Source organism: Drosophila pseudoobscura, chromosome X (genome assembly GCF_009870125.1).
Source record: "Drosophila pseudoobscura strain MV-25-SWS-2005 chromosome X, UCI_Dpse_MV25, whole genome shotgun sequence".
NCBI classification, from domain to species: Eukaryota; Metazoa; Arthropoda; class Insecta; order Diptera; family Drosophilidae; genus Drosophila; species Drosophila pseudoobscura.
In genome coordinates this window covers 38,510,197-38,537,827 of record NC_046683.1, presented here as the reverse complement: position 1 = coordinate 38,537,827, position 27,631 = coordinate 38,510,197, and the positions used below count along the sequence as shown (strand labels likewise).

The 27,631-nt window shown below is 43.1% G+C and overlaps 8 protein-coding genes and 1 long non-coding RNA gene across 12 annotated transcripts in view; 4 read left to right on the top strand and 5 right to left on the bottom strand.

The window, feature by feature from the left end:
- Pde9 (phosphodiesterase 9) overlaps positions 1-3,065 on the bottom strand; it is a 142,037-nt gene extending 138,972 nt beyond the window's left edge. Inside the window, exon 1 of one of the 2 annotated variants that reach the window (XM_033381934.1) lies at positions 2,212-3,065. The gene's annotated coding sequence lies outside the window, so the exon portion shown is untranslated. The remainder of the gene's footprint in view (positions 1-2,211) is intronic. The other variant, XM_001354408.4, reaches the window with a different exon arrangement.
- Positions 3,066-4,738: 1,673 nt separating this feature from the next.
- Coq8 (ubiquinone biosynthesis protein COQ8, mitochondrial) lies at positions 4,739-7,138 on the bottom strand. Its single transcript, XM_001354406.4, has 2 exons — positions 5,462-7,138; positions 4,739-5,400 (listed from the first exon to the last, which is right to left on the bottom strand). The coding sequence occupies exons 1-2, from the start codon at positions 6,892-6,894 to the stop codon at positions 4,848-4,850; spliced, it is 1,986 nt and encodes a 661-aa protein (XP_001354442.1). The 5' UTR covers positions 6,895-7,138; the 3' UTR covers positions 4,739-4,847.
- A 289-nt stretch (positions 7,139-7,427) lies between these two features.
- On the bottom strand, positions 7,428-8,979 carry Flad1 (Flavin adenine dinucleotide synthetase 1). Its single transcript, XM_033382652.1, has 3 exons — positions 8,937-8,979; positions 7,965-8,657; positions 7,428-7,896 (listed from the first exon to the last, which is right to left on the bottom strand). The coding sequence occupies exons 2-3, from the start codon at positions 8,598-8,600 to the stop codon at positions 7,615-7,617; spliced, it is 918 nt and encodes a 305-aa protein (XP_033238543.1). The 5' UTR covers positions 8,601-8,657; positions 8,937-8,979; the 3' UTR covers positions 7,428-7,614.
- A 1,853-nt stretch (positions 8,980-10,832) lies between these two features.
- On the bottom strand, positions 10,833-12,659 carry LOC4814406 (uncharacterized). The gene is made up of 2 exons (XM_001354404.3): positions 12,273-12,659; positions 10,833-11,868 (listed from the first exon to the last, which is right to left on the bottom strand). Exons 1-2 carry the CDS (start codon positions 12,424-12,426, stop codon positions 10,997-10,999), a joined length of 1,026 nt encoding a protein of 341 aa, XP_001354440.2. The 5' UTR covers positions 12,427-12,659; the 3' UTR covers positions 10,833-10,996.
- A 607-nt stretch (positions 12,660-13,266) lies between these two features.
- On the top strand, positions 13,267-14,007 carry mRpL49 (mitochondrial ribosomal protein L49). Of its 3 annotated transcripts, XM_015186804.2 has the most exons (3): positions 13,267-13,282; positions 13,357-13,425; positions 13,491-14,007. In XM_015186804.2, exons 2-3 carry the CDS (start codon positions 13,369-13,371, stop codon positions 13,971-13,973), a joined length of 540 nt encoding a protein of 179 aa, XP_015042290.1. In that variant the 5' UTR covers positions 13,267-13,282; positions 13,357-13,368; the 3' UTR covers positions 13,974-14,007. The 3 variants fall into 3 exon arrangements, with proteins under 3 accessions (XP_015042290.1, XP_001354439.1, XP_015042292.1); XM_001354403.4 differs by lacking the exon at positions 13,267-13,282 and having other exon boundaries at positions 13,289-13,425; XM_015186806.2 differs by lacking the exon at positions 13,267-13,282 and having other exon boundaries at positions 13,289-13,431.
- Positions 14,008-14,137: 130 nt separating this feature from the next.
- Brms1 (breast cancer metastasis-suppressor 1-like protein) lies at positions 14,138-15,664 on the bottom strand. The gene is made up of 3 exons (XM_001354402.4): positions 15,288-15,664; positions 14,962-15,206; positions 14,138-14,897 (listed from the first exon to the last, which is right to left on the bottom strand). The coding sequence occupies exons 1-3, from the start codon at positions 15,475-15,477 to the stop codon at positions 14,514-14,516; spliced, it is 819 nt and encodes a 272-aa protein (XP_001354438.3). The 5' UTR covers positions 15,478-15,664; the 3' UTR covers positions 14,138-14,513.
- A 410-nt stretch (positions 15,665-16,074) lies between these two features.
- On the top strand, positions 16,075-17,870 carry LOC4814299 (protein YIPF1). The gene is made up of 4 exons (XM_001354401.3): positions 16,075-16,679; positions 16,755-16,961; positions 17,039-17,131; positions 17,197-17,870. The coding sequence occupies exons 1-4, from the start codon at positions 16,182-16,184 to the stop codon at positions 17,485-17,487; spliced, it is 1,089 nt and encodes a 362-aa protein (XP_001354437.2). The 5' UTR covers positions 16,075-16,181; the 3' UTR covers positions 17,488-17,870.
- Positions 17,871-19,069: 1,199 nt separating this feature from the next.
- LOC26534393 (uncharacterized) lies at positions 19,070-20,407 on the top strand. The gene is made up of 2 exons (XR_001452998.2): positions 19,070-19,894; positions 19,963-20,407. It is a non-coding gene; the product is annotated as an uncharacterized lncRNA (long non-coding RNA).
- Positions 20,408-21,391: 984 nt separating this feature from the next.
- LOC6901104 (obscurin-like) lies at positions 21,392-22,043 on the top strand. The gene is made up of 2 exons (XM_033384574.1): positions 21,392-21,738; positions 21,798-22,043. The coding sequence occupies exons 1-2, from the start codon at positions 21,615-21,617 to the stop codon at positions 21,998-22,000; spliced, it is 327 nt and encodes a 108-aa protein (XP_033240465.1). The 5' UTR covers positions 21,392-21,614; the 3' UTR covers positions 22,001-22,043.
- The last annotated feature ends 5,588 nt before the right edge of the window (positions 22,044-27,631 follow it).

Below are 27,631 nucleotides of genomic sequence, written 5' to 3'. Positions count from 1 at the left end.
CTCATAATCATACAAGTGGGTGTCTTTCAGCATGAATGAAATGGAATTGGAAGTGGAATTTGGAATCGGAAGAGCAACAATCACAGTGGCCGCAGCAGCAGCAGCAACAACAACAAAAAACAAGCAAAATCTCGTTCAACAGCAGATACAAACGTATCTACATACAAAGATGGATGGATGTATCTGCGACTGCTTCTGCGACAGTGGACAGTGCTACTGGTACTCGTTGCCATTGCCGTTGATGTTGCCGTTGCCGTTGCCGTTGCCTGCAGAGCAATCGAATCAAGAGACAAACTGGGTAATTGGTTCATTATATAGTAGAAGCCAACAACATCCGCTCGTTAATGTAAATTACACAATAGTTTCGAATCATTTTTGTACCCACTGTTTCGTACAGATTACAGGGTAGATGCTTCTCGACAGGATTACAGATCCAAAATAAAACAAAACCCATGGCTTTGTTTTCCGGCTATATGTCTTTGATTGGCAGAAAAATCATCTTCTTTCTGTAGATTTAAATGCCCGCCGAATGGGTATTCCCTAGTCGTTTAGTAATTAGTAATTTTCATTTCATTTTTCTTCATCATCGACGGAATGTGCAGAGGAGTGGATGGGGATTCTTTAGAGATACTAAAGCACATGGATGTGTACATATAGAGAATAATTGTTACACATAGTACTGATTACTGTACTTTCTCCTAGGTCTTAAAATAATTAAAACCTTTGGAAAACTGAACGAAAGACAGTCGGATGAGAGGTTCCACTGTATGCTTAATTTAATAAACAATTATTATTCATATTTTGTTCAGAAAGAGCCAATGATCGCACACTTTTGAGTTCAAAAAGAGCTGTCCAAAGAGTCTAAAGAGAGTGCGCGACGGAACAGAAGAGAGCGTGTGGCGTTTGGCGTGCGCTGATAAAGCAGCGTTTCGGCGAGAGAGAGAGAAAGAGAGCGAGCAAATACAATGCGAATTATCAGTAGGACTCCGTGATATGATTATCAAAAGGTTTCTTCAACTGCGACTGCGACTGCGACTGCGACTGAAGGGGCACGGGGCGACACGGAGAGGCAGTGGCACCAGCTGGCAGCGGCGACAGTGTGGCAGCGTCTGAGGCATTTCTCAACGTATGTATGTATATGTAAAGTATCTGTATCTGTATCTGTATCGGTACGATTTATACATATGAATTTGGAACAGTTTTATTCATACTCATGCATACTCGTGCATACAGTATATTGTTGTAGTATTATTAAGACTTTTCCAACGTGCTCCGATAGTACACGTAAAAAACGAATATCAAAAGCAGAACAAAAAACAAAAACATTTCAACAAATACCATTCGGTTTGTTCCCATAACAGCTACTATGTATATGATATAGTCATCTCATTTCAATCAAATTTTTTGTCGGGTTTCTATAAAATCTTTTAGATACAAGTCAGTTCTCAGCAAGGAAATGTTTTCCTATCGTTTCCTCTCATATATGGTTATCCATTCTTGAGTGTTCCGACCTACATATGTACATATGTATGTATATGTATGTATAGTGATTTCTGGGATTATAAGTGCTGCAGAGTTGGCAGATCATTTATTGTCTCACTCTTTCATTGAAAAGCGAAAAACTATTCCACTGCTTGTTTATTTCTTAGCTGATTTTCGAAAAAACATACAAAAAACACAATCATTCGAGCTGAATAAATATCAAGATATTCGCAGGCTTACAGGGAACTGAACCCTGATGGGTTCTGTGAATTGAAGGAAGAACGTTCTGCAAGATTGTGCAGCAATATAATGTGGAATCAGCTATTTCCCTTCGAGGTGAATATATTCCGAAAAGGACTCTGGGCCCTGAAAGATGATATACACTACTTCGGATTCTCTTCTAACAATAAAATGTAAAAAAAAATTTGATTTTAATGATAATTCTGATCTACTGATTTTACTGCTTCCTTTGATAATAACGTTGTCTTTTCATTTGATTCTTTACTTGATTTAAGGATTAGTATAAGTAAAAACAATTCCTCAGATTCCACTGCAGGTTCTACATCTGATACTCTCTCTCTCTCTCTTTTACTTCTTCTTTTCCTTTAATGACTCACTAATAGTCATTTTGGGGCTACTGCTCAGATGATCATTTTGAATATTTTTAATATCGCATCGCAGAAATAACAGCTCACCATTCATGAAAATGCAACTCAGTTTCATACTTACTTTTCGTCAATTATCATAGATGATATCTAAATATCCTCTGCTTTTCCTCTTCCACTGCTTTGATTTTCTTGTAGCTGCTTTTGTTGTTTAAATTAACTTTTATTAAAAATGAACTCTCAACCACTCACTTTATTTTGTTGTTGGTTGGTATTTGTTGTTGCACTCTGCACTCTCACGAAAATAAAAAAAAAAACAAAATTAAACAAAAATGCATTAGATCCAAGCAAAGATGCAGACATCCGCTTGATGCAGTCGCGTCGATGTAGAATTGCCCGCGCGCGAATCCCCCACAGTAATAAACGCACAGAAAACGCTCGTTAGCCTGCTCAGAAGCCGCGCAGGATCCAGCCAAAACGCACAAAAGACGCACAGAAAACGCTTGAGAAATGCACGTAGCAACAGGTGCTTGCAAAGAAATTCTGAGTTGGAGAAATTTCAATTAAATTCCACAAACATGAGTTTTTTTTGTACTGCTCTACTACTACCGCTGCTGCTGCTCCCCACTGTGGTGTAATACTGTTATATAGAATACGATACGGAATAGATAAATTCTCGAATCAAATCGAATGCACCCGACGAAAATTTTTAGAATCTTTTACTGTACCGTAGAGATTTTTTAATATGTACTGATATATCGATATATATGTAGATAGATATATTTTTAGATGATATTTTGTTGGATCAATACAGATATAACGGAACTACTATTCTGAATGCGGTTAAAAACGCGCGCCAACCGCCAACAGCTGAAACCTGTTGTTTCGTTGTCCGCGGCCCGAGAAAGATTGAACATTTCAATACCACCAACCACCCATAACACCCACCAACGAACGCCCGATCGCTGCTTCGGCCTACGTTAAGGGGATGTTAATATATGTACATATTGATCTATCCAATATTGATATACATACTATATGTACATATGTACACATAGTATGTGTATATTTTTTGATTTTTTTGGCGGAATTAACAATATGAATGTAGATTCTGTGGAATTCATTTTCCTGAATTTTTACTTTGTTTTTTAAATTAAATCAACCTGTGCTCTGATTTTAGTAAATTATTTTAGTTTTGCTTATCCGACAAATTAATAAATTTTCTATAAGATTGGCTAAGTTCTCCCTTCAATAGGATTGTTAATAAAATATACTTTAAACTAAAAAAGTCAACAAAAATGACCACAAAATAAATTTGTTGTACATGGTAACTACACGGTAACTACATATTGCTGACTAGAAATTTTAAAAAAAGTAAAAAAAAGGTGTGGACAACGAGGACAAATGCCCAGCTACATTACAATGCATAATACGAACATCACCTTACCTAGTTCACATACCTTGATTCGCTCTCTCGATCAAGCAAAGAAGAGAGATAGGAGAGTATAATACTCAATTTTGCGTTGCTCCGATGTTGAATATTGATATATTGATATGTCCATATGTAGCTTTGCAGTACTATATATATATTTTTGAAAATATTATAAGCTGATAGTTTGTGTTCTCGTAAATATTCATATCGATTTTGATCGGGGGCCTTTATTCTGCTATACACAGCCTGTTTCTACACGTACTGCTCGATTTTTAAAACCCTTTCTTTAAGTATTACGTCTGTTATGGAATATTCAAAAAGCTGATAAAGTAATATCCGACTCCATTAACTATAAATATAAGATCCCATCCGAACTAAATGTCGACAATATGTGTTATATATGTACATACATTACATTTATATTTCACCATATTTTAATTAAACTATATATAAATTTGATGGATTTGCAAGAGTATATAAAGATTTTACCTCTAATCGTTTGGCCTTTGTCTTTGGCTGAAGATCGCTTGAGTTTCGTAGGTACGTACAGAATTGATCAAAGAAAAGCTGTTTTCAATCTGTTTTATCATTCTTCAATAAAAAACAGATTTTCAATTTAAAAATTTCTTTCTTCAAATCGTATTTCGTTCGAGCTGCAATCGATACTTCAAAACTAATTGAAGAAAACTCCTCTTATTTGTTGTATCAATACCAAAGCTATACAGCAATCAATTAAAAAATAAATATTTGATGGCAACCAAACCACTAAAGTGGAGAAAACAATGGGTTTATTTTAAATTCTCGAAAAACTGAGATTTTAATAGCTTTTACATAAACATTCACAGGGATAGGGATGATATTTAAAAAAAAAACATATGTACATATATAAAGTTATATTGGTCTTAAAAATGCTACATTCCTTTGCGATGAATTTTGTATATTAACATAGAACGAATTTCGACTTTTGCAAAGATAATTTTTCCTTTCCTTAAAAAATATCTCTTATATCTCTTATGTCACCGTTGACTGTCAGTGATTTGAAGAGAGATTTAAGGAATCTACTCAAACCTCTTTTGGTTCACACTTGAACCAGATATCGCTTTCGAATTTTGACATTTTCATTGTTATGTTTTTTGCTGATGCAGGATGAGATAGAGATAAGAAATCTCTTTGTATAGGAAATCCACATGCACCCAAGAATTACAAAACACTTGTCGAATTGAGATAAGCAAAGTCTATATATTGGGATTATGAGCAGTTAGTACTGGAAATAAAACAATTAACGAAAACCAAAAACGGAATACCGAACTTATGTGACGTAGCCACGCTTAGTCCTTGAATTTCCCGAGAATGATCTCCCGGTAGAAGGGTAGACAGTTCATGCGGACATTGAGGCGGGCGCAGAGGAGGAAGATGCCCGAGAGCTTCCGGTGAATGGAGTAGATCTCCTCGGGCGGCGGACAGAGCCGATGGGCAACCATGGTGGGCACAAGGGCGGCCAGCCGCTCGGTGGTGTTCTGCTTGCCAAAGTCAAAGTCGCCGTCGTAGCGAAAGATCTCGCCGAGTATCATCACAGCATCGACGTGGGCCTGTTCCATCTGTTTCGTCTCATAGCCGGTGAGGAAGCCCATCTCACGTGACATCTCGAGGACGCCCTGGCGGTTGTTCTGTGCGGCACTGATGATCACCTGACGGTAGTTCCGGATGAAGTCGTGCTTGTAAAAGCGCGTCGATCCAAAATCAATGAGCATCAGCCGCCGACTGGGTGCGTCGTACAAGAAGTTCGACCAGTTCGGGTCCGTTTGCATGCACTCGATTTCGAAGAGCTCGCGCAGGCACAGCTTCAGCACGGAGGCAGCAATGTGGGCACGATGCTCGTAGCTGTGAAGGAATCGCAAGGATTAGAGGGGATGTTCTTCAGAAGGAAGCACTCGGCACTCACCTCAGATCGAAGCACTTGTCGAGGGGCACGCCGGGTATCAGTTCGGTGGTAAGGACACTGGATGTGGTCAGATCGCGCACTACCCGGGGCACATAGTACTCCGGATAGGGGGCGATCATCTGGCGGAACTTCTCCGTATACTCCGCCTCGCGATCATAGTCGACCTCCCACTGCAGCTCCCGTTTTGCCACGCGCACCACATTGTCGATGAAGAAGCCTTGCGGAAAGACGTCCCACACCTTAAGCATGCCCACCAGATTGTCGATGTCGCTCTCGATACTCTGCGCAACGCCCGGGTACTGGATCTTGATGGCCACCTGCATCCCATCGTTCAGCGTGGCGCGATGCACCTGTCCGATGGAGGCTGCCGCGAATGGTTTGTCTTCGAAGCTCCTCAGCCGCTGGCGCCAGCCGGGCCCCAGCTGCGTGTTCATCACGCGCTCCACCTGCCAGTCGGGCATGTAGTCGGCCGCCTGGCGCACACGCTCAAAAGCCTTGGCCAGCTGCGGCGACACCACGCTCGAGTCCTGGATGCTCAGGATCTGGCCGATCTTTAATGCCGCTCCACGCACCTTGCACAGAGTGTCTACGATGCGCTCAGCATTCGCCGGACTGAGTAAGGCCTCTCGCATCGTTTTAGAGCCGCCCATGCCTAGGGCGCCCTTGGTCAGCTCGTTGAGGGTGCCAATGCCCAGGCCGGCAAAGAGACCACCAAAAGAGGCCATCCTTCCCAAGCGCGAGGCCGGCACTCGCCGCTGCTTGGCCACCTTGCTCAGTTCGGGCACATCAATGCTTCCCCCGGTCCGGGATGCTGTTTCGGGGGGTACGGGCGAGGGACTCGCTACAAAGCGCAGCACGTTGTCCACGTACTGGGTGTCTCTGGCGAATACACCCTCGGCCGTCGGCGATACTCCTGCTACTTGCGCGAGGGGCACCTGCTTGCTCTGGGTTGTGGGCGTCCGAAGGCTCACCTGGCGGTTTTTGTTGCGCTTGGAGAGGATGTCCTCGAACTCCTCGAGGGTGATGGAGGATATGTCCAGGTTGGCGGCATCGAGATCAGATTGTGCGCTCGTCGGCGTTTGATCAGCTGTCGGCGGCCGCCGCTCCTGGCTCCGACCAGAGGCCACGCCCGGCAGTTGGGGCATCATCGAGAGTTTGGTTTCCAACAGCGAGCAGATTCCCTTAACCACCACGTAGCTACGTTCGGTCGTCTCTAGCAGCACCTGTTGCACTTTCTTGAGCTCGTCGGCCGGCTGCTGCCCTGCTTGGCGTACGGTCTGTCTCGTCTGACTCACGTTCTCTGCCAGTAGCTCGCGCACGCTCGAATTGCTCCACAGATGCTTCGACAGCGCCAGGTGCTCGCGGCTGCACGCCTCCGCCACCAGCTGCAGGCCCCGCAGCACCCCGATGAGATCTTGGGAGCGCCGCGACATCCCAGCTCCCACTTTTTCGACTATCACTATTCCGGTTTACCCCCAGATGACGACACTGTGGTCGCTGTCGTCGAATATGCGGTTGCGGAGGCGATATGTGGGCGATGCTTGAGGTGTTGTTGCTTCTGCTGCTGGTGGTTCCCGCCTTCAGCAAGGTTTGGTCGTTTTTTTGCGCCTCTTCTATCTTTGAAGTTACATAAACAACAAAAGCGGAACCAAAATAAGTTCAAAAAACGAACGCGGAATCAGATTGAAAAACAGCTGTTGGGGTCTAGCGCAGGTTGGCAGCACCGTTGAACCGATATGCATATATATCGATATATATGTTTTCTTTTTAAATACACATTTAACTATGTTAGAATTTATTAAAATGCTTGTTGCTTGATGTAGTAACAAGTGATCGCGTTCTGACCGCGAAGAGCCTATTGAAGTGACTCAAAATATTGTGAAATTAATGAAGATGTTGGCACCTTCGCTGACACTTTACAGCACTACACTATAGCTTTTGACACCATACATTTACAATTAGTGGGTATAAAAAAAACTTGATGTATATTTGTAGATCGTCAAAAGCCGATGCGTCTAAACACCCATACGCAATATATATATATATATATATATATATAATTTGTGACTAACTAATTTAAAAGGTATACAGGTATGCTCTACACCACCGACTCGCTGATGCACTTTCAACGGTACTGTCCATCTGCAGACCACCTACTTCCTCTGCAGGCGCCCATCACGCTCCTGAGTGGGATCAGCCAGCTCCCATGCAGGTCTATAGTCACCCTCCGCCCCGCTGCAGGGGCTGGTCAAGTCGAGGCGTTTCAAATGCGGATTGGGCACCGTGTTGGACCTGTAGCCAATGGAGGTGTACCCCTTGTTGTACAGCGGGCAGTACGCCACGCAGTTCATATGAATGTAGTGCCAGACGTCGTGGTAAGACCACTCCAGAAGCGGGTTCAGCCGCATCATCGGCGGCCAGCCATTGTCCGTGGGCTGCAGTCGAAAGGGAGCAAGAGTTTTAGCAACGCAAACAACAGGTGAATGGAACGAGAGGGACCAACCTGCATGGGGGACAGGTGCTCGCAGTATGGATCAGTGTTTCGGCTGCCTACAAATACGGCCTTGATACGAGGCATGTCCGCTGACATGTGGGTGAGGGCCTCCTTTAACGACTCTTCGTACTCAATCAACTGGACGTTGTAGTGCTCCACGCAGCGGGCCACAAACTCGTCGATTTCCGCAAAAGCGTCATCCGACTTGATGTACAGCATGGGAATTTCGCGACTGCTAATTCCCTGCTGGCGGCAATAGCGCATCAGCAGATCCAGCAGCACGGTGCAGTCCTTGCCGCCGTTGAAGCAGAAGATCAGCTCCTCCACCCCGTACAGCTGCAGGGTCTCGTCAAAGAAGTCAAAGGCCGTCTGCTGCCGCTGTTCGATCCGCGCGCGAGTCTCAGGAGTGACCGCGATGTGGGGCGACGGCGCCGCGGGAGTACGGCCGGTTGCCATACTCTTGCCGCCGTTTAGGGTCAGTACACTGTTGTGGCGCGGGGGCGATGAATTCAGAACGGGTGTTGTGATCGTTGTGGTGGCGGTGCAGCAGCATTTACTCATGACGAAGGAGCTCTGTACCGTACGGCTTCCGTATACGGCGGTTCGTCGATTGAGGTGTCTCAGACAGGCTGTTCGGCGTAGCATCCACTCGCTGAGCGATCTGTCCGTTGGTGGTATGGATTGTGGCCGTCTGCTGACAATCTGAAATTGGAAATCAATTATTATGCATATCAGCTCCAACTTTCTCCCCGCACCCTTCGCGGTACAGTGAGCGAGTGCTGCAAGTGTGCGGTCGTGCCTTACATAATTTATTGTGTGTAAATAATCAGACAAGTGTCTCACAAAACACAAACCCCAATCACAATTGTTTTGCGTTATCTTCAAGCCAAATTACATCACATTCGCAGCCTGGAACCGACCAAGCGCACACACACGCACGCTCACTCGTAGATACACGTGCGTGTATGAATAGTTACATACACATTTAACTCGCTGAGGCTTCCGTTGTTGACCGGGTCTACACGTCTACAACCATTGCTGATGTTGTTAATGGTTGTGAGTAATAAATAAGTGTAATAAGCTAAACGTCCACAGAGGGACAGCTGTAAGAGAGAAATAGCATGTACGATATTTTCTACTAAAAGAATTGATTTTTGCCAGTGCTGGACAACCTCTATCAATTGCTCTTACTGAATTGAAATACTGACGTGACATCGATAGGTAACGATAGTTGAGTTAGCTCAATAACTAATAAGCAAGTGCTTAAAATAATAAGCCAGTTGATTCATTAGTCGTATTAAATAATGTGGGCTGAGAGATCTATCTAGATAGTAATATTCGATGGAATATCAAAAGCGAGGATCATGTATAAAAGAAAATGAATTCGTCAGTATATTTACGATACTTTTAAAATGAGACGGTACATTTTGGTACCACCACGTCTAGCACACACGTCTACACACACGCAATTTTTATACTTTTTATAATTTTTTTCCAGTATTTTCCAGTATCTTTTAAGATGGACTCATGAACTCACCCTCTTGTCCAATGCACCAATGTAGAAACCGTGTAGAAATGCCCCTCAGAGCCATGTCCCAAGCCACATCGAATACTTATTCGTGACTTATTTTTCAAAAATTTCGGAAAAGGGGTCTTTTATGAAATTGTTAGCTAGCGCTTTTCGATGGGAATCTGCAAAGAAAAAATTTAGATGCGTGTCGCACCTTTAATACTCTCATGAACAATTCTTAAAATTATTCTACATAATTAAATTATGATATATTGTATGGTTAGTGTAAATTGGCTATTTTATTGACTATAATAAAAAAATCCATGCATGTACCAAACCGGACTCCCATAAAAATTTCAGCAGCTCTGTTTGGAATTTGATTTGGCCTTGGCTGCATACAATTTGCTGGAGTTTCTCTCGCTTGGTTTCCTGGTGATCGTCCTATAACAATAACAAAATACTAGTGCTTCCGGGACCCCCGAAAAAATGTTGAGTATTATCATGCCAAATGTGTATAGCGAGATTTTCCACCTCGGCAGTCTACTTCAACGTACATTTTTTTTTTATTTATTTAATAGATGCAAATACATACCGACTATGTAGATTAATTACACTTAGTACCGCAAATTTTTGCTCTTTCCATTTTATATTATTTCTGGATTATTTTGCTTTCTTTTTTTATTACGAACAATTTTAATATTTGATTTTAGTATATTTTGTAAAAAAGATTTGGCGAATTTTTGAAATAAACTTGTGCAGGTTCAATAGCACAGGAATGATGATACCTAATTTGGTTGCTCTAGCTCTTATAGTCTCTGAGCACTAGGCGCTCATAGGGACGGACAGACAGACACGGCTCAATCGATTCGGCTATTGATGCTGATCAAGAATATATGTATATACTATATGGGGTCGGAAACGATTCGTTCTGGACGTTACACACATCCATTTTCACCAGAAATCTACCCCTATACTCATTTTGAGTATCGGGTATAAAAATATGAAAGCACTGGAAATAATGCTTTATATTCTTCTTGAGTTTTAAAAGTAAAAATTTGGGCAAAAATTAACAGGAAAAAATTATCAATTTATAATTTGAATGCTTAATATTTTCCAGATGGTAAGCTGAAGCTACAAAGCGTTTTTAGCAGCATATATCAGCTTTTCAGAATTACAAAAGTTATTGAACTTTTGTTGCCTAGTATGACTCGACTAGGAAGAAATTAAATTGTAACAGAAAATGGTCAGTCTTCCAAAACTAAAAGATGATTCCGGTAATCGATAGTCATCGATACTTGCTTTGCGCTATCAGCTCTCATTGTGATCACATCCGTACCCGCGCATTCAAATGAGGTGTTCAAAAATAATTTTATATGCATGAATTACAGGCTTTATTTCACATATAACAAATGGTTGCTTACGTTCTGCGTGATAAAATTCAACAGAAAAAAAGACAATGCAAATACACGCTAGCTATACACAGACACATAACAAATGGGCACTATTGGTGTTGCTCCAAGTCCCAACTCCATCATACGTCGACATTGTCCAGGACATTGTCGATGAGGCCGACAACCTTCTGGCGAAAGCGCCGATTCTGCTTGCCGCTCATCTCCTTCAGGTAGGGGTGCAGGCTAATCAAAAAGGAGTAGTCCGCATCGGGTCCTGGTGCCGCTGATGGGCCTTGTCCTGTTGCTGGCGGCGGTGTAGGCATGGCCGGTGCCGGGGTGGCCACCCGGGGGGGTTGTGGCGGTGGCGTCGACAGTTTTTGGTGGGCCAGCAGCCCGTTGTCGTTGCTGTGATGATGACTACTGCCCTTGAGCCAGTGAGCTAGCTCCGTCCAGTTGTTCATATTGTGGTGCCTTAAAGCGGCAGCCATTGTGGCCGGCAGCGTCACCAACGACTGGTGGGCCACAATTTTGTCGCTCTGTTGTTGGGTTTGTGGCTGGGTGTGCGGATGCTGCTGCTGCTCCACCTTGATCGACTGCAATCGCAGGGGCAAGCAGGATGTGGGCGAGTGCGTGACATGGTGCTTGTCCTCCTCCTCCGAAACCTGAACATCAAGCGGGAGGTGGCCCTCACCCTCACCCCCGCTCTCGCCGCTCTCTTTGGTTTCCTCCTCCTCCGTAACCTGCCCCACCATTCGCAGGTGACCCACTCCGGCCAGAAAGGTGGCCGCTGTCGATGTGCTGGGCTTGCGCAGCACCATCCCCGCTGTGGCCGGGCCTGCCGCCACTGCCACCTGCTTGTGCCCGGAACGCGACTTTGTGTAAGGTATCAAAAATTGAAGGTACTTGGACAGGTAGTATTTACGCTTGCCGCGTCCCGTCTGAGTGCGGGCTAGCTTCAGGGAGCGCAGGAAGCTGCTCCGAATGGTGCGCCAGCGCTCGCGGCAGTTGCGTACTGCGGGAAAGAGGAAGAAAATAACATGAACAAAAGAACAGTTACTACTTGCACTCCCAGTGGCTATTGATCAGCGATGGCTGTTGTGCTGTAGGGTATGCGACTTGTGCAGCAATTGCTGAAAACCCAATTGTCGGCGGACCCCGCGGCAAAGCAACAACTAATTGCATGCAAACGCTGTGCGACACAGTGACACACCTACACACAAGCCGCATTGAAATCGCAGCGCACTCACACCGAAGCAGCAAAAAGCTTGCATCGCACACACACAAACGGACACACACCAGCAAGAGGCAAATGAGCACGCAATTGAAACCAACAAAAAAAAAACGCAAAAATGAAAATGAAATTTGATTATAGTTGAAATGAATGATCAGCAATTATCAGGTGGTGGTGGCCAGTACCCGTGTCCTTGATTTCGTTGGCCACATGCTGCCAAGCGCGCTGCACCTCCTCCTTCTTGCTGTAGCCGGGATGCGTGTAGTTCCACAGACAGGACTGGCTCTCCACGAGCTGAACGAATTTCACATTGAATACGGGATCGTCCTTACGGGCCATTCTGCAGCTTTACAGCACTGTCGTGACACCGTTATCTCTCGCGGTCAAGCACATCACTTCATAACCACGCACACACAGTGGAACTCACAGTATAACGGACAGAGTTTCGCGCGCGCCAAATTGCAATCTGCAATATTCGCGACAATCGGCAAAATGGTGGGCAAAGAAGCAGCGTATGAGGCGAGGCGACAACTGGTCGCACCGAAAGCGCAACGAAAACTGAGCGTGAAAAGCTGATTGTGGGGGAGGGGGGCGGAAACAAAAGCTGCAGTGCACACATTTTATGCTGTGTGTTTTTGCAAAAGCAACAATGAGCCAACAGCTGCAATGCAATAAAAATTGTATAAGCGTTGTGGTGGGGGAAGTGGGGAAGGGGCTGTGTAGAGTGGCGAAAATCAAACGCAGCTACGGGCGTCAGTTGCAACGTTGTGTGTGTAACGTGAGTAACGAGGAAAGTGGGCAGTGGTGTTGGTGTTGACAAAAAGCGATAAAAGCTTCGGTGATGACGTCACAGGCTGCATTTGTTGCATGCTATGTAAACAGAGAAAAGAAGAGAGATAGATAATTTTAATCATTATTGATGCGCTGCCATGTGCTGTCGGACTGTGCGGCGAGCTAATCGCAGCTCAATCAGTAATATGTGTCAGTGCACCAAAAATCCATGAGAACTCATTTCTTGCACCGATTGCATTTACTTTTTGCAATTCAAACGTCTTAATAAACGTAAAAAAGCAGGTAGAAGTTAGTGTTTGCGTTGGCGGTTAGCTGGAAAAATGTTTATTCATTTCAATTTGTATGCTAACGAATTTTTGTTTTACGATCCAGTTGCACCTCCTATCGATGTATCGATAACTGAGTGAGTTCTGCGCCTTCCAACACTGCTGTGGAACCGCATATGTAACCAAAATTTTGTTATTTTTCACTTTAAAGTGCATAAAAACCATGTCAGCTACCACGAAACTCTTGCTGGGCAGTGTTCTCTGCCATAAGCTGGGCAAGGTGAGGGTAAGTGCCTACCATGTCCATGAATCCCCAGAATTCATTGCCATCCACCTCTTCTCCAGCTTACACGCTCCATGCACACGCACCCCGCACTCTTGTCCAGCTTTCGCTCGTCCAAGGAGGTTCAGAGCCTAGAACAGTACCTCGAGGTGGAGCCAATTGAGAACGCCGCTGCCTGGAAGTTTGTGGAACGCCTGCTGCCGCCCCCTACTGTTCCCCGGCCGGTGGCTAAGGCGGATTACCCATCCGGGTGGCAGCCACAGAAGTCGGATGGCTCGGACAGCAGTTATTTTGTGGCCCGCACCAAGAATCACATGGTGCCCGTATACTTACATACCTGTTTCCGTGGCCAACGTCGCATCACGGTGGTGCGTCGCGTCCAGGGCGACATTTGGGCCCTAGAGAAAGATCTGCGTTCCGTGGTGGAGCAGGCGCGCAATGGAAAACTCTGCGCCTCACGCGTCAACGAGCTCAGCGGCCAGATACACATTCACGGCGACTATGTGGATATCTTGCGTGAGCACCTCAAGGCCAAGGGCTTCTGATTAAACTGTTTTTTTTTAATACTATAGAAACAAACCAATGCTTTTTTATATGGATATTTAAAGGTGTTGCACATGCAAATGAAAATGATGGGATCGTAGGTGCTACACATTTTACCCATTATGAATCGAAAGGCTTTGCGACTTATAGAAAATCTGCAGTACCATACACACAATAACTGCAGATAATTTATTTGCTTAAACGTTTAGCATAAATTACATCAAGGGATCGGCTTGTTGCAGTGGAAATTTACATTGAGAGTGCGAACTGTGCCTTAAACTACATCTAGCTATTTAGGAGATGATGTGGGGGGCACGTGCTGTGACTGGGGACTTAGCACGTGGAACGACACGACTCCAGTCTAGCGTCTCCCGTCATGGATCACCGCAGTGGGAGAAGGCGGGATAGCGGGTCGAGGAGAGGGGCGGCGTTGATGGTGGAGTCGATAGGGAGAAGCTCTGTTGTTGCTTCTGCCGTTGCAGCTGCTGCTGCCTCTGCCACCGTCAGGTACGCATGGGGGCGCAAGCAGCAGTCCCCCACCGCTATCCACTGGCACCGGCCATTGCCGGGACACCGCCACTGAGAGCAGAGAGACCCATGCTCACAGTGGGTCCACCACCCCCTAGTACACTTGTCCCCGACGTGGGAGCTACCGGACCCGATGAAGTGGTGGTAGAGGTGCGCTTGAGCGCTTTCCTGATGATCGTCCAGTCCTCCATGATGTCCTCCTCGCGCAGCATATAGACCACATAGGGACCTGTGACTGTGACGGCCTTCTTGCGCCCTGGCCCCCGCACCTTGCTCTGTCGCTTGTCCGTGCCCCAGTCGGCCCAGGAGATGTCCACATTATGACGATCCTCTTCCAGGCGGCGTATCCGCTCAAGAAGTTCTTCTCGCAGGTTGTCTCCCGCCATGTGCTTCTCGCTCTACATCGGAATAGGAGAGATCTAGATAGAGGATTTTTGGCGGGAAAATATGGTATCGAATTACCTCCAAGTGCTGGACGCATGCCTGCTCCTCGGACAGGAACTTGTGTTCGATATTCTGCAGACGAAATCTTCGAAGCACATCGGCAACCTCGATGCGTGTTCGGTAGACCTTGTCGAGGTCTCTCTGGGGATGCACAAACTCCTCGGAACGGCCGGAACGGACCTCAGCTAGTTGGCTTTCGATCCAGGTGATGCGTTCAAAGTAATATTGCTCACGAAGCGTATTGAACTGCCGCTCTAGACTCACTGTGGATAGCGAATGAGAGGGCTTTGTTAGCAGGGAATGATAGAGGATGGATGGGCTCTACTGGGGGACATGATTCTTACGCATATCCTCAATGTGTTCGGCTCGGATGCGCTCAATATCACTGGAATCCATCTCGGAGGAGTCATCGGAGTCGATTTCGTTGTTCTCCTCTTCGTCGGAGGAGTCACGGCCCTGGCTGGAGTTGGAGCGCTCCGACTCCGCCCCAGAGACGTCCCCTTCTCCGTCGGAATCACCATTTTTCACTGGCATTTTCCTGTTTGCTTGGAGTGTTTTGGGAGTACGATCAGAACTTGCGATCGTAGCGTGCACTATTTCTGTTTTTCCGCTGAAATACTAAAATTAGTAAACAATTTCGTGAAATCTGATGGAAACTTCTGCGATTATTGTGCAGAAGCAAAAAAGTGTTGGATAACGTTAAGTTATGGCCCCAGTACTGTGCAGCATCATATTGCTATCTCAGTGATGCCAACAATTACTGCGATAAAATGACAAAAGTATTACGTGACTAGCAGAAAATATCCCGAAACGATATATTTTGATTTAGAGTTAAGAAAACATGTAGTTGATTATATGAGTATGGAATATAAAATTTATCAACATATTTATCTATCATTGAACTAAATAGTATTATATAATAAAAAATTATAAATTCAAGTGCAAAAGAATTTTATTTATATTTATAATTTTATGTTATATGTATATAAAGTTTTTAGATAATATGTTTTTGTTTTATGTATGTACTGTATATACTGTAACTGTAAAAACATCTTATAGGAATCTAGCCAAATTATCATCACTAATAACCAGCAGCTGATAGGGCTGCCAACACTCACAGTCGACTGCCAACTTGCGAAAATTATCGATACCTGGGACAGATAGCCTTTGGACAACAGCGCAGTGGAAAATACGTGTAATATTTACTGAAACCCCGATTTCGTAGTGCATCCAGCGATATGGAGACACCGACTGCAGACGATTTGCTACAGTTTCGCGACTATAGCGCCACAAGCGCAACTAACAGCGGCACACCAGCGCAAATCAATGTTAACTCGCCAACACACGCATCAGGCGGCGGGGGTAGTGGCATTGGTAGTGGATTCGTTGGAGCTGGCGGCAGTAGCAGTGCACAACGTCAGCGCGGTGATCCTCTGGCCGATCTTATCTACGATATGAGCACTTCCGCACATGCCATGGCTGGCGGTGGAGCCACCAATCTCCAGAACGCCCCCATCGATGGATCTGGAGGTGCTGGTAGTGGCGGCGGCTCTGGCGCACGCCTATCCTTCCTGACCATCGAGTACTATCAGCAATTCTTCAACGTGGACACCTACATGGTATTGGAGCGCATTGCCAACTCGATGATACCCAAGCGGGCGGCTGGCAATTATCTACGCATGAACATTGGCGAGAATCCCGACCTCTATGGTCCCTTCTGGATAACAGTCACGCTGGTGAGTGTCGCAGCAGCCATGTGAGCCGAGCCAGTTGACCATACTATATGAAAACCATATGTGTTCAACCCGCAGATCTTCTCGATTGCCATCAGCGGCAACATAGCCAGCTACTTGCATCATGCCAGCGATGGGTACCACTGGCACTACAATTTCCACCTGGTCTCGTACGCGGCCACGTGCATCTTTCTTTATGCCAACATCTTGCCGGTTATACTCTGGGCCCTCTTCAAGTACAGCCTGAAGCCGATCGATGATGCCGATGCTGTTGAAACGGATAGCGTAAGTGCTCTATCCCGCTCTAGTTCACATTCATACGTGTGCATCCATCTCTTTCTTTCTGGCGCTTCCTGAGGCAGGCCACCTACACGCCCACCCTGCTATCCCTGATGTGCATTTACGGCTACAGCTTGGCCATCTACATACCCGTCTCCATCCTCTGGGTGATTAATGTAAGTACTTGCCACTTATCCACTGGAAAGGATTGTTTTTCATTCTTGATTCTTTTTGATTGCAGATCTCCCTGCTCCAGTGGCTGCTAGTCATCACCGCAGCCCTGCTGTCGGGCACCGTTCTTATTGCCGTGCTGACACCAGCCCTGCGCAACTCCCAGTTCTCACTGTTTCTCATCATTGGGATCCTCAGTGCCCACATCGTGTTGGCTGCTGGATTTATGCTGTACTTCTTTCACAATCCCCCCGACTCGCCAGTGACCATGCCCATACCCACAGCTGCACCGGCTCCATCTGTCCTCAAGGCCGTCACCCAGGCTGCAAAGGCCGTGCTGCCGGGTAACCGAACCCGTTAAAATTCATTCCACGAAATCAAAAAAGTCGTTTGTTTTAAACTAAGTTGTCTGCCATATTGGACGTTGTACTAGCTGAAATATCTGGATCAGGCCCGACTGCTCTCTCTCTCTCCCCTCAGGCGTGAGCTTCCAGGATTCATTGAGAATGTAGTACAAATGTTGTTCTCCAATCCTTGATAATCATTCCATGATGGACAGGCAGCATCTGGGTCTTTAAGATTTTCGTTATGGGCTCTGTATTGACTTCTTTAACATTTGGCGACTGTATATTGATAATAAATTAGAGATATTTAGAAGTATGTACGTGTATGTGTCATACCAAGAAAAAAAAATTCGAAGAAGTTTATTAAAAAATTTTGTCACGCTCGACAAATTCGCAAGCATCTTGACGTTTCAAAAGTTGAACTAGATTTCGTGGAAAATATTACCCATATTAAAGTTATTTTAAAGATCCGGCATAAGAAAGGATAAGAATCATTTGTTACAGTGGAATTAGATCTGACCCTTGTACAACTCTAAATCGAGACATTTCTCAAAGAAAATTAATTGAGTTTAAGGGATAATAGAACTAAATATGACTGATGGATAGGAATACTATATTAACATTAGTAGCTCTGTCTGGTATAAGTCCTTAAACGCTTGAGGAAGTCATAGGAGGGATCGGGGTTGTTGACTTTCCCCATTCCTGCGCTCATTTCATATGGTTCTTGTGCATTTATATTTCTTTAAGCAAATTTGTTCACATCCTACTTCCCAAATCTCCCAGACATCCCAATATCCATATGGAGACTGCCAGTGCCTCCAGAGTGGGGAAGAGGACAAGGTGAAAGCTGATGATTCGTTTTGGCTGTAGGTGGGTTTTCTGTTGTTTTTTGGGTGTGGGTTTTGGTTGGGTTGGGTGGTTGTACGCTTGGCTGGCTGAATGAATTTTTAGTCATGCGTTTTTTGGTGGTAGTGTCGACACACACAGGGTGATACATATGTATGTATGTACATGTATCCTTGTATGTACTATGTACATTGAACGAACATTTTGGATGCCTCGAGGGCTTCTCGTTTTCTGTTGTTTTGTTTCCCATTCTCAGTGCCTCTCTTGCGTTGTTGTTTCCAGCATGCTTTTACCGAATTTCATGCGCTTGGCTTATTTATTCGAGCAATGTGAGAATTATTTGTATAGGGCCGTACCACGTCAGACATGCTGTCACAGGGTGATATTTTGGTAAGTATTTCAGCAAATGAGAGACGGTCAATGAAGGATGAGACCAAAAGCTTGATCTTGGGAAAGATTTATTGGTATATCTATATGTATATTGATAAGTGATATGATGATCAAAGAAGGATGAACTTTCGGTTTTTGGCTTAAGGATGCAATCACTTTTAATCACTTTCACTTGCCGCTTTCTGATGTGATTGATCACCCTGTACATTCCGATTGGCTGGTGATCCACGTACATAAATACATAGGACTGTTATATACAATACCACAATTTATCTATGTATGTATGTATGTATTTACATATCTATATATATGTATATTTAGAGGGCACACACGCACATTTATAGAGAGAACATTTCTCAATTTCGAATGCAAATATGAACATAACGCATCGTTAGATTTGTTCTTTTATACAGATATATGTATATATGTATGTCTTTTATGCGTACCCCAGCCACTCCCACAGCCACACCCACACCAACAGTGCGAATGAGATGGCTATAAAGTGGGCAAGCGAGAGAGAACGATAGAGAGAAATTTTGCTTATGTTGATTTTCTCTACAAAAGCTGCACATCTGCAGTCCTCTCGCTGTGGGAATATATGCGTGTGTTTCCTATGTAAAATAAATTTATGTATAAACATATACATACATATGTATGTACTTCAATCTCCGTGGGTGTGTGTGTTATTCTAGGTGTATGTGGATTTGTTTGGGGCATGCTGCATAGTTTGCGTATACATCATATCAGCATCAGGACAATAATTATATGTATTTCCACCTGAATTTCGGGGGTTGCAGATGTGTAAAATACTCGAATACTTTGGAAAAGTGAAAAGAAACATATAAATTCATGCATAAAGTGCTTAGCATGACTATAAGTCTAGTCTAGTCTAAAATAAACATTCATTATGAATAATTCCGATTTGCTTTCATTTTCATTCAATGTGGAACAATTTTCAGAAATTCAAAATTGTCAATGTTTTCCCTTTTCAATATAGGATACATCACGATAAAAAATCGTCAAGTGATCGATAAACTATGATTTCGCATGATCGCGTTCGATGATTCTATATTTTTGAAATCAATTTTTGAGTTTAATATCTTGTTTACACTAGGGCTGTGTCATGCGTCTTGCCGGAGACATAGTTTGGTTAACATACGATAATCAGCGACCTAGTGGTGAAAAAGAGTTACGTAATTTAATCATAATTAATAAATTGAATCTGTAATTTTAATTTAAACTAATTGTGTCTTTAGATAACACATTTTTGTGAGCCCCTGAGACCACAAAAAAACACTGCTGGATATATGGGAGGAAAACATCGATGGTGTTCACGGTGTGAGGAAAGTCAAAAGAAATGACTGGAAATAATAACTAAAAATGAGCATTAAGCATCCATCTTGTTTCCTGTTGCTTGGCATAATTATATTGATTGATCAGTGAACCTCGGGGGAATTCTTCGTCATTATGCACATCAATCTATTCTTATTAAGCAATAAGCAGCGTATGGCTGTGTAAGCGCCTACTAATTCGATATAAATAGTAAACGAGGGGCAGCTTAAAAAGGCTATCTATTACTATTAATTTTATTAAAAAATTCATCGATTCTGGCTAATAGTTTGGATTTTCAGATTGGACGATTCTTTGCATTTGCTTATCTTTAATACTTATGAATCACTTAATGTGAAGATACAACCAGTATTTGTTTTTATATACTCCTATGTACGGAACCGATTTGTTGCAGGGAGGAATATGGATTAACTGATTTTCCATTCAGCTGATTAACATTGAAGTAGGTGGAGGAGAGTCTGCGCGGCGTGGGCCGGGAACCGGAAGCGGAAGTTCCGCGATGGAACTGTGGCTTCTGTGGCTCTCTTTTTTGTTTTTTCCTCTCGTTTTGGAGAAATGGAATTAGCCAATGTTCAGCCAATTGTGTGATTCCTTTTTGTTGCCTCTTAAAGCAATTACACTGCCCTAACCCTGCCCTTTCAACCCTTCGAGCCTCCTGTTCTCGCATATGTGTTTTTTAACCCTTTCGAACCGTTCTCGTAATGTATTTGAAGCGTTAAAATGCCTCTTTAGTGAGGATGTTTGGCCCTGACAAGGAGCTGCATAAGGGCTCCGCAATGGAATGATGGCTGATGGAGTGGTCTGGATACTGGCAGGTCATGCGACTCTGCATGGGGGAAATGCATATGCTAATTGGCCCAACCACGGCTGAACAAGCACCTGTTGATGGTCGATGTCACGACCCTGTCAAAGACAGACCTTGACTCCCTCTGGTGCCACCCAATTGATTCCCATTCGAAAAGAAACGAGTACTTTGAGTATTTTGAACAAATTTTTTGAGAAAGCAAACAGAGTTTATCTATCTTTAAAATAATCCAGCCGAAGAAAACTATTAATTTACTTTAATTGAAGCAGGGATGACAAATAATATGAGTTTAATAAAATGAAAGTTGAAAAAAGTAAAATAGGTGTATGAAAAAATAAAGGCAGACTATTTTTTCCAGAGGTATCCTGGAATAGGATAAACTCTTATTACCAATTTATTTAAACGAATTGTTTTACAACTATTTTTTTTCTTGTTACTATGTACTTGTTTAATCCTCATTATGTCCAATACATTTTATTTTGATCACAATTATGAATTATTATTCATAATTTGTATTATAAAAATCCTTTCGATATTCGGCCAGCCTTTAAGGGTAACATATGTTTTCGTAGGATCATCATACAATTTTTCCACTCTTTTTAACACTCAACAGATTTAGCTAGAAAGTGACCGAAAATTTATTAATCTTTACAATTTTGTTTGCAACATTTTAAACAAAAATATAGTCTATGGCCAGTTGGTACAACACCGATGGACGTGTGGAGACCGCCCAGTGATATAAACTGATTGAAGATGGCCTGGGCCTACATGATCGAGATTAAGCCATCGGAGTCCTGCGATGCCGGGGAATGGAAATGTGCGGTCACCAGCTTTGAGGGATGTGTGGGCATCTCCACCTGTGCAGTTAACATGGACAGTGAGTGAAGATTAACGAGAGATTCTTTACGAAATTAATTTTGATAAATTCCTTTACAGTTCCCAGAAACTATCGCAAGCCTCGGTTCATGGAGAGCCTTCATGCCGTTCTAACTGAAGAGGGTCTTGTCTCCTTTGAGTGTAAAGTGGTGGGCTTCCCAACGCCAGTGCTCAAATGGTTCAAGGATGGCCATGAATTGAAGCCTGGTGATGTTTACCAGCTGACAGGATCCAATTCCTTTTATAACCAATACTCAAAATGAGTTTTGGGTTATATTAGATTTGTGGTAAAAGTGGATGTGTGTAACGTCCAGAAGGAATCGTTTCCGACCCCATAAAGTGTATATATTCTTGATCAGCATCAATAGCCGAGTCGATTGATCCCTGTCTGTCTGTCCGTCCGTCCGTCTGTCCGTCCCTATAAGCGCCTTGTGCTCAAAGACTATAAGAGCTAGAGCAACGATGTTTTAGATCCAGACTTCTGTGATATGTCATTGCTACGAGAAAACTAAAAACGCAGAATCGTAGAGAATGACCATATCTTTTAGACTGCAGAATCTGAATTGGATCGTATTATTATTATAGCCAGCATCAAGAAAACAATTTCATTTTTTCTCGCCCGGTCTCTCTCTAACACACACGTAGCATAACCGACTTTGCTTAGAGTAAAACATTAGAGCCTAGATCTCAGAGACTATAAACGCTAGAGTAACCAAATTTGGTTTCCGCACTCCTGTTAGATCTCACTATAAAACGTATATCTCAAAATTTCGCCCCACCCCCTTCAGCCTACACAAAGGACGAAAATCTGTTGCATCCACAATATCCGCAGATTCATAGAGAATGACCATATCTATCAGATTGCTGAATCTATGAGATAGTCAGATGTAATAGAAGTGCGGATACCAAATTTGGTTACTCTAGCCTTAATAGTCTCTGAGATTTGTGGATGCCCCAGATTTTCGTCCTTTGCGGGGGCGGAGGGAGGTGTGGCGAAATTTTGAAACGAAACGGTCTAAGTAGGTCCGATATCACAGGAGTGTGGATACCAAATTTGGTTGCTCTGGCTCTTATAGATTTTGAAATCCTTGAACTCATATTTTTCAATTGGCAAAACCGACCATTAAACTTGCATGAGAGAGAGACAGAGCGAGAAAGAATAAAATTGATTTCTTGATTCTGGCTCTAATAATTATACGATCGTGTTCAGATTTTACACTCTAGAACATATATGTAGTCATCCTCTACGATTCTGCATTTTCAGTTTTTTCGTATCTTTGAAATTGTGAATGCCACAGATTTTCGATCATTGTGGGGGCGGAAGTGGGCGGGGCAAAGTTTTGAAACAATCTTGTAACCGTGACATATCACAGAAGTCCGGTTTTAAAATGTCGTTGCTCTAGCTCTTATAGTCTTTGAGCACTAGGCGCTGATAGGGACGGACAGACAGACAGGGCTCAATCGACTCGGCTATTGATGCCGATGATATATACTTTAAGTAGACGGAAACGTTTCCTTCTGGGCGTTACACAAATCTGTTTTCCGCAAAAATCGAAAAGATGGGTACTTTTTGAGTTGATTTTATGGATTTATGGCTATCACCGGCTGGGTTTAGCTTTTCAAATCACTTTGTTTCAGATATTCGATTAGCTTTATATAAATACTCTTATCGTGGGCGGCTTTGGTGTTTCGGCCCATTTGCCTGATCTGCGTGACTCATTGTGCATTTCAAAGCTTGAGACTTATGCGTAACCACACACGCGCATCCAACCCAGCGGGATCCGCGGTGCAGCTCTTGCCACGCAACCCGCCCACGCGCATCCATACCGCCTCATAATCCTGCACTCAATTACGTAGGTTCCAATGTTGACTCCAATCGGGAATTTGGCATACATTTTTGCGTAGGACTAGTACTACTCGAATACGTGACTGGATGTTGCAAGTGCCATCGTGCCACAGCCCCTGCCCTGCCATCTCTAGCCTGAAATGGCTTTAACGAAAACAACCATCGCCTTCTAATGTTTGTCTATTTGCCGTCGATGTGGATGTCTCTATCGGTGGCTTCGGTGTCCTGTGCTTTCGGGGTACATGTACCGCACCATGTACCATCTTGACACAATTTCGGATGGTGCGGCCCAAGCAACCGAAAAAGAAACCCGTTTTCCCCACTCTGGCCAACTCTACACGGAGGGCTACACTGTAGGCTGCTTCCAAGTCTCCATGGAGCAGCCAGCGCCCCTAAGCCGCTGAGAGCTTTAAAGGCGCGTCAGAGCTTTCATCACTGAGCCTTGCGCAACTGCATTCGCATCCCTCGAAGAAGGGTATCCTCTCGTATCCCACTCGTATTTCTTCCTATATAATGCAGCACAGTACTGCAGGGGGGCATTATGTACCCAGTTCAGGATTTCGCTTGGATAATGCAAACATTTGAATGGGGGCGGCACTGACTCTGGCACTGGCACTGGCACTGGGATTGGATTAGGGACATAGCGTGGGTTCTGTTATGTTCGGGCGTGGGTTGCTCTGGGTTCGTTCATGCTTGAGTGGTTCAGTGGTTGCTGTGGGTTGGGTTGCTGTACCGTACACATAATTGCATTATTTATTTTAATTAATGAAATGGAGGCAGCGCCATTGACGACGCCTCCTGTTGACCCGAATGTTGAGTAAGCTCACTAATTGCAATTGACTCCCAGGCAGCTTTCAGCACGAGCTCTCGCTCTCCCTTCGGATCGAGGAGGGGTCAAGTAGGGCAATGGATGGATGTGTAGGACTCAAGCTTAAATGCTTGCACCTTATCCGAGTATCCTACTTAATCTGTGCTGCAAATTGATTGTCTTGAAGATTGATGCAAGGAGCTCTCATTATCGATAAACGACAGAGTGCACTATGGTCCAGAATTCGTTTTTTTTCGCATAAAGTCGAAATTTTTATATGAATGGATTACGTTTTTTCTTACAAATTCTCAAAGTAAATTTATCACACATATTAAAAATTAAAAAAAAAATTAGTAAGCTTCCCTAAAGCTTTTTGCGAGCCTTTGAAATTGAACAATCGAACAGCCGATTGTGAGAAAAAAATTGGCGCCAAATTATTTGCTTACATTTTTACGTGGCGATTGAGTAAATTTACTCAAATAAATTCAGGTAAAAATGGAAAATGAATATAATGGTATGTATATATGTGAATGAATGTAGTATCTAATGTATATAGCTATTTTATGTGTAGTCCCAAGATTTAAGTGTTGTGTAATGTCCAATTTACGTGTATTTTTGTAGAAAATTTAACTGCGTCCCTGTGTTTTGTAGAATATAACTAATGAACTGAGTTCTTCTGAGAAAAACTAGCTACGTGAGTTTGTACCTACAAATGTTGGAATTGACTGGAAAGTAATAACTTTAGCCCGTTTTGGCCCCTTTTCTTTAAATTTTTTAGTATTCAGGAAAGTTAGAGTTTTTGCATAGCGATCTCATCGATATTTGGCGCAACAACAATAAAAAAAATCTGTCTCACATTGGATTTACAGTAAAATCAATAACAACCATTTGAAAAATGAAAAAAAATTGATAAAAAAAATCAGTAATTTTGAATCCTTTATTAAATTAAACCTTCTGAAGTGCAACAAAGTGATGGAACGGTTTATGACCAACCATGCTTAATGGATGGCTTCTAAAATAACAATTATTGTTGATGAAAATATACAAATATACAAGGTTTGAAAGGTATGGGTCTGCATATAAGCATGCCAAAGCAGAATGGCAACGGCAATAGCAATGATGGGAATTCGGCAAGAAGAGCTTTTGCGAACAATACTAAGCTATTACAATAGTAAGCTTACAATAGTAAGCTATTATCATCCATAACTATCTTTAGCGAAGCCCTTTTAAATATTTTTCACATAATCTTAATCGCAGTTTCGTGTAACTATTCTATAAATTCGGACAAATTTCGTTCTTTCGTGAGATAACTTTTTGCTTATATATGTAAACCTATCCGTGGTACCCAATGTCCCCTACGATTCAAAAAGTATTAGTCCACGGTTTTCAAATAAACAATTCTACCTTGGTTCCACTTGGATGTTTAGGAGAAAAAAGACAGATTATCACATGCAAGGAAAAATAGTCGGCTAAATACTATGACTGAAATTTTGTATAGAGCGATAGATTGCTTGGATCCATTACTATCGAGTGCCTGTTTAAAGGAGAGGGAAAGGAAAAGAAACAAGAAAAAGCCTCTTTCCAAAGAAGTATTAAATTTGAAGAAAGGTATTTAAATTTCCGAGCTTACGAAAAAGAAACGATTTCTGGACCATAGCGGTGGGGGGTGGTTACAAGTACAAGTAAACAAGTATATGTACAAAATTTGAAAGCTCTAGTATTGTATAATCCACAAATTACTCGTAAGAATAGAGTATTGGTAAAACGGTCACTCGTTGAGAGTGACAGCTTTAAACAGTAAAGCACTTTAATTATGGGACAGATAGGTACACATACATACATACATATGTACATGCAAAGGTAGATGGAAAACATATGTACTATGTATGTATTTTGTATGCACTGAACAGAATGAATAGAATCTACTAGTATTTAAAAGTTTACTCTAAAATTTGATTTTTGGGAGCAGTACAAAATATGAGATGAGCTAAAAGAGGAATTTCTAAGATATAAATACATATACAACATTTGATAATGTTCCGACCAAAGTACCCTTCAATATGTATGCAAATACTTTTGCACCCGCATCGTCTTTGCAGTCGAGACAAAGACATTCCAATTAATTTCAAATGAGAATGCACAGAAGCCCTGAGCAAACATTTGCACAAATTTCAAATCGCTTTTGGTTTCTCTTTCGTATTGTGGATGCTTTTTTCGGGAGTTGGGTGCCGCAGAAGCTACTGAGATTACATGGGGATAACGCGACATGCTCGTGGCATACATTCCCTTTGCCTTTGCCTTTGCCACTGCGACTCTCACGCCCACCCCCGCAGCATTAAGTCCTGTAAATGCATTTCCAAATGATTTCGAACAGCGGGTATCGTATGTACCTGTACCTCCCCTCGCATCTCATTCACCATTTTCTCATTCGTATGGCACAGAGCTCGTTGGAGAGTTTTCCGCGTGTAGAGTTGTAGCCGAGTCAAACCGAACCGAAAGCTGTCCCGAAAGCCTCTTCCTACCGGGCTTTCCACTGCATGTAGGTGCCGTCGCTCGGTTTTCCTACCCTGTATATTTGGGCGCGGGGTGTATGCTGTGTTAGCAAAGGCTTAGGCGGTTTTCTTTTGAGGTTTCTAAGTCAAATGGAGTATCTATAAATCTGGGATGCACAATTTGTTTCGTGTCCACAATTCGAATGACATTTGGCTTTTATTAGAAGAGCTGTACAAATAAATATCCATGTGCATTTCTGATTGGCTAAAGATTACAGCCAACTTTTTAAATTTCTTTGTGAGTGTTTTAACAATATGATATTTTATATAGTTATTTTATTTTATTTATAATATATTTATATATTTTTATATAGTTATATATTATTTTATAATATAGTTATGGTTATCATCAGAATAAGGAAAACATATTCACAAATTTCTTGGTCCAACTTTGGCTTGGGAAGCTATATTTTTTAACGAATTCCTTGAAGATACTTTTCCGATAGGTATCTATTAGTTGTGACTCGTTTTTGTTCCTGTTCTGGTTGAAAGTTTGCTGCTGCTGTCGCTGCCGCTCTCGCCATTGATGGTGATGGCAGGCCAGAGCCGGCGGTCTACGGGTCCTCTCACTCCGGGTTCAGTACGAGTCAAGCAGTCTTCGGCGTATCCAGCAAACGCGGTTCTTTTTTAAGCGCGTTTTGTATTATTCTACTCATATCATTTGCGTCGCTATATGATTTCCTCCTTG

Coding starts and splice junctions, on each gene's coding strand:
- LOC4814299 (XM_001354401.3), top strand. CDS start 16,182: ATGGAGACACCGACTGCAGACGATTTGCTACAGTTTCGCGACTATAGC. Junction 16,680..16,754: donor TCTGGATAACAGTCACGCTG/GTGAGTGTCGCA, acceptor TTCAACCCGCAG/ATCTTCTCGATTGCCATCAG. Junction 17,132..17,196: donor CCATCCTCTGGGTGATTAAT/GTAAGTACTTGC, acceptor TTTTGATTGCAG/ATCTCCCTGCTCCAGTGGCT.
- Flad1 (XM_033382652.1), bottom strand. CDS start 8,600: ATGCTACGCCGAACAGCCTGTCTGAGACACCTCAATCGACGAACCGCC. Junction 7,897..7,964: donor AGCACCTGTCCCCCATGCAG/GTTGGTCCCTCT, acceptor TTTCGACTGCAG/CCCACGGACAATGGCTGGCC.
- Coq8 (XM_001354406.4), bottom strand. CDS start 6,894: ATGTCGCGGCGCTCCCAAGATCTCATCGGGGTGCTGCGGGGCCTGCAG. Junction 5,401..5,461: donor GACAAGTGCTTCGATCTGAG/GTGAGTGCCGAG, acceptor ATTCCTTCACAG/CTACGAGCATCGTGCCCACA.
- Brms1 (XM_001354402.4), bottom strand. CDS start 15,477: ATGCCAGTGAAAAATGGTGATTCCGACGGAGAAGGGGACGTCTCTGGG. Junction 15,207..15,287: donor CGAACACATTGAGGATATGC/GTAAGAATCATG, acceptor CGCTATCCACAG/TGAGTCTAGAGCGGCAGTTC. Junction 14,898..14,961: donor CATGCGTCCAGCACTTGGAG/GTAATTCGATAC, acceptor ATTCCGATGTAG/AGCGAGAAGCACATGGCGGG.
- LOC6901104 (XM_033384574.1), top strand. CDS start 21,615: ATGGCCTGGGCCTACATGATCGAGATTAAGCCATCGGAGTCCTGCGAT. Junction 21,739..21,797: donor CTGTGCAGTTAACATGGACA/GTGAGTGAAGAT, acceptor ATTCCTTTACAG/TTCCCAGAAACTATCGCAAG.
- LOC4814406 (XM_001354404.3), bottom strand. CDS start 12,426: ATGGCCCGTAAGGACGATCCCGTATTCAATGTGAAATTCGTTCAGCTC. Junction 11,869..12,272: donor CAACGAAATCAAGGACACGG/GTACTGGCCACC, acceptor TCTTTCCCGCAG/TACGCAACTGCCGCGAGCGC.
- mRpL49 (XM_015186806.2), top strand. CDS start 13,369: ATGTCAGCTACCACGAAACTCTTGCTGGGCAGTGTTCTCTGCCATAAG. Junction 13,432..13,490: donor ATAAGCTGGGCAAGGTGAGG/GTAAGTGCCTAC, acceptor CCTCTTCTCCAG/CTTACACGCTCCATGCACAC.